The 8,687-nt window shown below is 40.7% G+C and overlaps 1 protein-coding gene across 1 annotated transcript; it reads left to right on the plus strand.

Annotated features, from left to right (window-relative positions):
* The first annotated feature begins 695 nt into the window (after window positions 1–695).
* On the plus strand, window positions 696–2,828 carry LOC141013545 (uncharacterized). The gene is given in 3 exon segments (XM_073487299.1): window positions 696–760; window positions 1,632–2,542; window positions 2,545–2,828. Coding segments are annotated over 3 exon segments (1,260 nt in total).
* Window positions 2,829–8,687: the final 5,859 nt, after the last annotated feature.

The raw sequence follows: 8,687 nt of genomic DNA on the forward strand, positions 1-8,687 counted from the left end.
GCTGACATAGTTCACAATGTGTTTTCATATTTTTCATTAAAACACACCTTTTATCTTTTAACTTACATCATGTTGTGATGGGGAGAAGGTGGACTGGGGTCATTTCCCTTTGAAGATTACACCTTCAGACAGGTCTCTGAAAAATGGTGAAAAGCTGATGAAAACCATCTGCTCACATTTGCAGAAAATAAAGCAACCGGTTCATTTTTCATTATATGAGATGGGTAGCAATATAGAGCTGATATTATCAACTTCACAACATCAAGTTGAGAAGAGTTTACGTCTTGTGGATGAGCAGCAAAACATGGTCAATTGAGTCACTTAACTGTAAGTTTCTCTCCTATGTTATGAAATGTAATATCCTTAGATCAGTGAGGACAGCTGATACCAAATGGTCAGACTACTGCATGTGCCAGTCATTGCAGGAAAAAAGGACCCAAACCGTAACGCCCCTGGTTTAATTCCATCAAGGGACTTTTTCTTGAAGGTCAGACCATCTTCAAAGGCAGTGAAGAAGAAGACTGCTAGCAAGTAAACATGGATTTAAACAATGTAGGTTTCAAAATGGTAAAAAAAAAAATAATAAAATTTTTTTTAAAAATCAGCTTTGTTTTATGAGTGAGGTTAAACATTGCTTTTGACCTCACATAATGCATTTTGGTTAGCACCACTAGTGACCGCAGTTCAGCACCAGCATGTCAGACGACACCTCCCCTCTCCCTTTGCCCCACCCTCTCTTCCTCCGGCGTTCTCAGAAGCAGCAAGTGTTGCGAAGCTCAGAAGAATGCTGAAGTAAATCACATTTATTATACTTGTTGGGACATCTCCAGCACATTTCAATCAAAAATAAAGTTAATCCACTGGGTCTTGACATCCTCAGATGGTAAATTAAAAGATTTGTTTTGCTTGCTGCAGCCAACAACCACAATTGGCTACTTTGCTCATATATTCCACATTTTGTATTATAACGTAAGGCAGCAAAGTTAGTGGGACTGCCTGGGTGGAGGACTGTCATCTAGCTAGAAATGGTGCTGTGTTACATACTAACATAGATAAGGAAACATCGATACAGTCACAGTGAAATGTTAACATCCACTTGTAAAGAAACATGTATATCATAGCATTCTTCAGTTCCTATGATTTCTACAGCTCTCATTTTTCTGTGATGGAATGAGAGGAACACATACTACTTTGTCACAAAAGCATTCATGAAGTTTAGTTTGATAATGAATTCTAAGTTCTATATTGTAGGCAACTGGACTTTCTTGAAGACGTTTCACCTCTCATCCAAGAGGCTTCCTCAGTTGTAACTAACTGGAGGGAAGCTGCAGGCTTTTTAACCCTGTGTCCTTGGAGTGTCCTTACAGAGTCGTTAAGGACACGTATGAGTTCTTAGTTTCAGAGTCGTCAGGGCCACTTGTGGGTTGTTGACCCAACCAGGCTTCACGTGGGTTGCTTGGGCTAGGTGAGCCCAGGTGTGAATGGTTGTTAAGCTGTCTGGGGAGGGAACTCACTACTGCATTGTAGGTGGGTGATAAGTAATGTCATAGGACACCTCCTCAGTTCAAAGACGGTCGTCCCAGTTTGACATAGTTTAGGTTTTTTTACTATCATTATTATTATTATTTTAGTTTATTTATTTTGCTGGTATACGAATTTCCCATCTCTACTGTGGAAGGACTTGAGAGGAGGGTCAGCAGCCACCTGCGACGTTGGTTGGGCTTACCTCAAAGCCTAAGCAGCATCACCCTCTATGGTAACAAGAACAAGCTGACGCTCCCCATCAACAGCCTTACTGAGGAGTTCATGGTTACCAGAGCAAGGGAGGTGCTCCAATACAGGGAATCCAAGGACCTGAAAGTATCTCAAGCGGGCATTGAGGTGAGGACTGGTAGAAAGTGGAGGGCACAGGAGGCCGTGGACCAAGCAGAATCACGGCTGCTTCACAAAGAGCTTGTGGGATCTGTGGCAACTGGCCGTGCAGGTCTGGGAACAATTCTGACAATCCACTACAACAAACTTGAGGGCAAGGAAAGGCGGGACCTGGTTCAACGCGAAGTGAGGGCTGGGGTCGAGGAACAGCGTGCAAGCCAGACAGTGGGATTGAGACAACAGGGCGCATGGACCAGATGGGAAAAAGCCATGAATAGGAAGATCTCGTGGCCTGAGTTGTGGAAGGCAGAACCCTACCACATCAAATTCCTCATTCAGTCTGTCTATGATGTCCTGCCCAGCCCGTCAAACCTCTTCTGTTGGGGCAAAGTCGATACTCCAGCGTGTCCCTTGTGCCAAGGAAGAGGAACTCTGGAGCACATCCTCAGCAGCTGTCCTAAAGCACTTGGAGATGGTCGCTATCGCTGGCGCCACAACCAGGTGCTGAAGGCGGTTGCCGAGTCCATCAACACTGCCATCGACCAAAATAAGCGCTTGCAACCACCAAGGCATGAAATTTCATTCGTGCAAGCTGGAGAACAACTACCCTCCCGACCGAAAGCCCAAACAGGCCTCCTGGGAGCAGCAAAGGACTGGCAGCTAAGGGTGGACCTGGGAAACAGCTTTGATTCCCTGAAAACATCATGGAAACCAGCCTTAGACCAGACATCGTCCTGCTCTCAGAGTCATCCAAGTCTTTTCCCGTCGAAGTTGGAGGAAGGGGCTTTGCAGGAAAGTCACTCTGTAAGGCCTACAGCCTCCTGGGCATCACCGGAGCACGCAAGAGAAAAGCCATCAGTGCAGCATCCGAGGCTGCAGAGAGAGCCTCACGATGGCTGTGGATCAGGAGGGACAAGCAGTGGGCTACAGCTTCTTGGACACAGGCCGGGAACTGATCACTCCCGGTCGGGTCACCTGGGTGAGGGGGTCTGAAATTGAAAGACCCGAAACCCCCCGTGACCCCAGGTACTATCACTGAGGATGTGTCCAAGAAACTGCATCACAAGCTGTATGTAGCAAACAAAGAAGGGACAATGCACATTAATTAACTTGAGCACCAGAGTCTATCATGTAAATGTGCCAGATTTAGCCACACAGGCTAATTTTCAACTGCAGTCCCTGGCAGGTTGATGGCATTAAAAACAGACATAAAACACAACAAATAAGCACAACAAGTATAATAAGACAACCACTACTCCAGACCATGACAGCTGTCCCTGGCAGGTTGATGGCATATGAAAACATAACACACATGAGGACAATTAATCACATAGCATATAAGCACAAACAAAGCACATAAGCACATTAAAACACATAAGTATTTGAACACAGACAAAAGCACCAAGTACATGAACACATAAAAAACAGTATATGTGCAGACAAAAGCATGTGGACACAGGACACAGGACAAAGACATAACCACATTATTCCAGATTCTGACAGCGTATTTGATTTTTAATAACCAAAGATTTATAGATTTGGAGAAAGAGTTAAGAGATGTGATATTCCTTAGTTCTGTCGGTATGGTATTCCAATCATGTGCTGCTCCATAGGAAAAGGCTGACTGCCCAAAAGTACTTTTTCCACATGGTATTTTACAATCCCCTCTTATAGTGGCTCTGGGGGCTGAAATTAGATTTTGTTTAATAAATTCATTGAACCATACCATGAAAAAATTTATACACAAGTAAAATATCTGCAAATTTGATCTTTTTTCTCAGTTTAAAAAATCATATTTGGTTAAAATTTTACAGTGGTGATATAAATTTGACTTTTTATCCAATGTTTTCAGGGTTTGTTTATAAAGTGTCCCTGCTGATCGTAATGTGGTCCTGCCTGTCTGCGTCCAGCTGGTAAGCCAATAGTTCATGTGTGAGAGAATCATGGCATTGTTATTAAACTTTGAGGCCTCTGTAGTTAAATTATTCCTGATGTGTCTGAAATTTGCCAAATTGAATTTGAATCTGTTCACAACTTTTTTAACTTGTGTTTTGAATGTAAATTGTGAATCTATTATTCCCAAATATTTAAACTTAAACCACTGAGAGTCTTCTCCCTTCTACTGTAACATTTGGGTCTGGATCTCTATTTGCAGACTTGGACAAAAATATACATACAGTTTTATTAACATTGAGGTGCAGACACAAGTTTGTTAACCAATTTGAGATATTGATCACTGAAGCTAATAGCTCTTCTGCGGTTTTCCTGTTGTTTTTGGAGTGTAGATATATGACTGTGTCATCAGCATACATCTGACAGATAACACTAGGCCAGGGGTCTGGAGCCGCATGCGGCTCTTTTGCCCCTGTGCAGTGGCTCCCTGTGGCTTTGACATTTTACATGGAAATGAATATATTTTTTATCATCATCACTGCCTCCAGTGATTCTTACATTCTCCGACAGTAAAAATTTGCAGCCTACACACAGAATTGTATCTGTTATATCAAGTTTCGATTAATTGAATGATCTTGAGCTAATATCATTGTGTTTTATGATCAACCATGAGTGGCCCACTGCAGAGTTGCCACATCATGTAAAAATATAAATTATTGCTCATTTAGGCCTATTAATATTCTTGATAGGCTAATTTAGACTATCTAGGCTGCGATACCTTCATCATAAGACACAAATATGTTTTGCGGCTCCAGAAAGATTTTTTAGGCGAGGGACGGGGACTAAAATGTTTCTTTTAATAGTAAAGGTTGCTGACCCCTGCACTAGGAAAAAAAAATTCACATAGGTCATTAAAATACAAACTAAATAGCAGAGGACCCAAAATTAAACCTTGCAGTACACTCACATGATTGACAAAAATGTGTGAAATGTTTATGATCCATGCGAAAACCTTGTTTTCTATCTGTTAGGTATGATTTTATCCATTAATTAACATCAGGTGAAAAATGTAACTTTTATAATTTGATAATTAAAACCTCATGATTAACCAAATCAAAAGCTTTCTTTAAATCCAGACAAATGGCCTCTACCACTTCTCCCTTATCCAGTTTAGCCTTAATATTTTCCATAAGAAAACAATTAGCAGTTTCCGGGGGAGGGATGAGTACCTTCTTATGGGTTTTAATAAATACTGTGTCCATCCCATATACATCCTTCGCCCTTGAACCATTGATGGAAGAAACAACCATATTAACTTTGGAGTTGGTCACTTCTCTAAAAGTCAGAATGGGAGCATCAATATTTAGAGGGGTGAGAGAGTACTTCAATCCAGAGAAATTCTGGGATAGAGTTTTTGTAGAATCAATAAATAAGAATTAAATGCTGTTGCCACTTCACTTGGATCATGGGCCACTTTTACCTCTATATTTAGTTCTATTGTTTTATTGGTGGCATTCTGCCAGATGTCTTTGATATTACCCTTCGCTTCACAAATGGTATCAATGAAAAATGTTGCTTTTGCCTGTTTTACAACCTTATTTCTCAGTGTGGTAAATAAAAGCCTCTCATGACCCCATTTATTCTTGAGGGCTGTCTTGAGGGTATGGTCCCTTTGTTTCATGAGTGACTGTCTATTGTCATTTATCCAAGGTAGATGGTTTCTTTGGCCATGTTTGCATTGAATTTTTCTCATAAAACTGTGCATATTTGTTTCAAGTTCCACCATGAAAGAATTACAGTTATCATCAATACTTTTATGTACAAGGTGTTCATTCCAATTGATTTCTTTAATTGCATTTTCAAGATTGGATAACTGACTTTTAGGAATTTTATACTGATCTGACTTTGTGTAGGTTGATAGAATAAACTTCCTTTTAGTGAGCTTTTTTACAATCAGAATCATATTGTGGTCAGACAACCCAGATTGTAAGATTTCTTTATTCTTTCTGGTCTTTTAGTGAAAGCCAAATCAATAAGTGTCTCTGAGGAATTAGTTATCCTAGTCGGTCCTTCAATGACCTGTTGATATTCATTATTGCTTGCTACACGTTTAAGCTTTTTCTTTTTTGCTTTGTCACTCCAATTTATGTTAAAATCTCCTAATAAAATGACCTCATTGTTAGTATCACATTACTTTAGAAGGGTGTTCAATTTCTCATAAAAAACTGTTGTTGTGGATGGTGGTTTATAAATTCCTATCATAATGAATGACATTTGGGCTGAGAGATTTAATTTGAGAACAATACATTCCAAGTCATTAACACAGGACAGCTGAATTTTCGCACAGTTTATACTGTCCTTCACATAAAATAATACACTGCCACCCCGACCATCCATTTTTTCTCCTCTCAACATATTGTAGCCGTGCACTTTTAAGGAGAGTTTTCGTGCAACCATTTCCCTGATAAGCAAAGGAAGTCCAAATTTGATTCATATAGAAGATGCTGCAGTTGATTACTTTTAGGAATAGCGCTGCTGATATTTAAATGCCCACCTAATAATCTGCTTGGTTTGGCCTGATAGTCCCACAGCATGCAAGCCTGGTTTACAGTTCTGAAAAGTTTAATGCCACAGTGTTTCACAATTGCAGGTTTTCTCTTACGTTTTGTCTCGTTTGATGATGCACAGCTTTTTCTTTGCACTTGATTTTCCGTGGAAGGTGTCATGATGCTTGGCAGGATCACTGCTGGTGATGTAATTAAATCAGTCGAAAACTCACCCAGTCTGACGGCCTTGGTGGCAAGCAGATTGCTGTTCAAAGCAGTAATTTCATACCCCGGTGTATTATCCAACCTAAGATAGTGATGGATATTCTCTGCAAGTGCCACGCAATGATGATCTGGACCAACATCCCCCTTGATTGGTCCTGGATTAAGATGACCATGTCCTGCAAGCAGGAGGGTTTCCACAGCAGTTGGGGAGCCTTGTGCATGATAATTGTTTTATTTGTGAAGGTAGCATTTGGGATGGTTGCTTTTCCATTATTAAGGATGTTGCGAGATAGAGCAAAGTGTCTGATGGGCAGACATATGCCAGTATATCCACAGAACAAAGGGAGCTCGAGATGTTTGGAACAGCTGCGTTCATTCCCCATGCGTCGATCTTGATTGGGTGCGTTAAAACACGGCAGCACTGAGTTGGCAACAAGAGTATGCTCTAGTATCTAGCATGCTCTAGTATCAAGCATGTATTAGTATTAGTAGATACAAGCATGTATCTAGTATTGTCGCTCATATATATATATATATATATATATATATATATATATATATATATATATATATATATACATATATATATATACACACCCACACACACACACACACATGTATATATATATATATATATATATATATATATATATATATATATATATATATATATATATATATTCCGTCTTCTCCTCTCTGTCTGCTCTGGATCTTTCACAGGTTTTGACCAAGGTCCAGTTTGGGTAGCCACAGGTTTTAAGTGCACCCCTGATGTGCTTCTGTTCTTTCTCCTTCCCCTCTTTCTTTGTTTCTTTGTGGGCACGGTCTCAGCCTGATGGTTCAGGGTTCTGATGACCCCCAGCTTGTGTTCCAGTGGGTGATGAGAGTCAAACAGCAAGTATCGATCTCTGTGTTTAGGTTTTCTGTACACCTCAATGTTGAGGCTTTTATCTTCTTTAATGTGCACTGCACATTCCAAGAAGGGCAGACTGTCTCCTACAATAATGTATTTATTTTAGGTCTTCTGAAAATGTGACCAAATCTGCTGGCAAAATATACATACAGTAATTCTAATGTTTGGTTAAATGTCTCTTGGCCATTTCCACCTCAGTTAAGTGCTTTTGATAGCCATTCACAAGCTTCTAGTCCTTTGGCTGAATTTTTAACCACTCCTCTTGACAGAATAGGTGATATGCAACCAAATTTGGTGGCTTCCTGGCACTGACTTGTTTCTTCAGCACAGTCCACATGTTCTTGATGGTGTTCAAGCCTGATTTAGCCATTCCTTTACCATGTTTGATGTGTGTTTGGGATCATTTTCCTGTTGGAACACCCGACTGTACCCAAGAGCCAATCTTCTGGCTGATGATTTTAGGTTTTCCTGAAGAATTTGGAGATAATCCTCCTTCATTTTTCCATTCACTTTCCCTTGAACAGTAGATCCACTGGCAGCAAAACAGCCCCACAGCATAGTACTTCCAGCATCATGCTTGACAGTAGGTATGGTGTTCTTGGGGTTAAAGGCCTCACCTTCTCTCCTCAAAACATATTGCTGCTCATTGCGGCCAAACATCTCAGTTTTTGTTTCATGTGACCACAGAGTTTTCCTCCAGAAGGTTTTTTCTTTGTCCATGTGATCAGCAGCAAACTTCAGTCGAGCTTTAAGGTGCTGCGTCTGGAGCAAGGGCTTCTTTCAACACGGCAGCCACTCAGCTCACGTTGATGTAAAACACACTTGACTGTGGACACTGACACCTGTCTTCAAGCAGCTTCTGATTCATTGCAGACTTGCCTTTTAGTGTTTTTTGGTTGACTCTTGACCATCCTGACCAGTTTTCTGTCAGCAGCAGATGATAGTTTGTTTTCTTCCTCATCGTGGCGGTGACACAACTGTGCCATGCACTTTATACTGACAAACAGTTGTTTGTACAGTTGATCTTGGGACCTGTAACTGCTTTGAAATGGCTGGAAAGTGACTTTCCTGACTTGTTCAAATTAATAATGTGCTCTTTCAGATCAATGCTGAGCTCCTTAGACTTTCCCATTGTAGTGTTTGTGGCTGAGTCTAATGGCCCTATTAAAATGGGCCCAGAAAAGTCACCAGCTGTTATCAATCAGAATCACTCAGAAGAAGTTAAGAGGCCATGCTAC

Source organism: Pagrus major, chromosome 18, assembly GCF_040436345.1.
Source record: "Pagrus major chromosome 18, Pma_NU_1.0".
Lineage (NCBI taxonomy): Eukaryota > Metazoa > Chordata > Actinopteri > Spariformes > Sparidae > Pagrus > Pagrus major.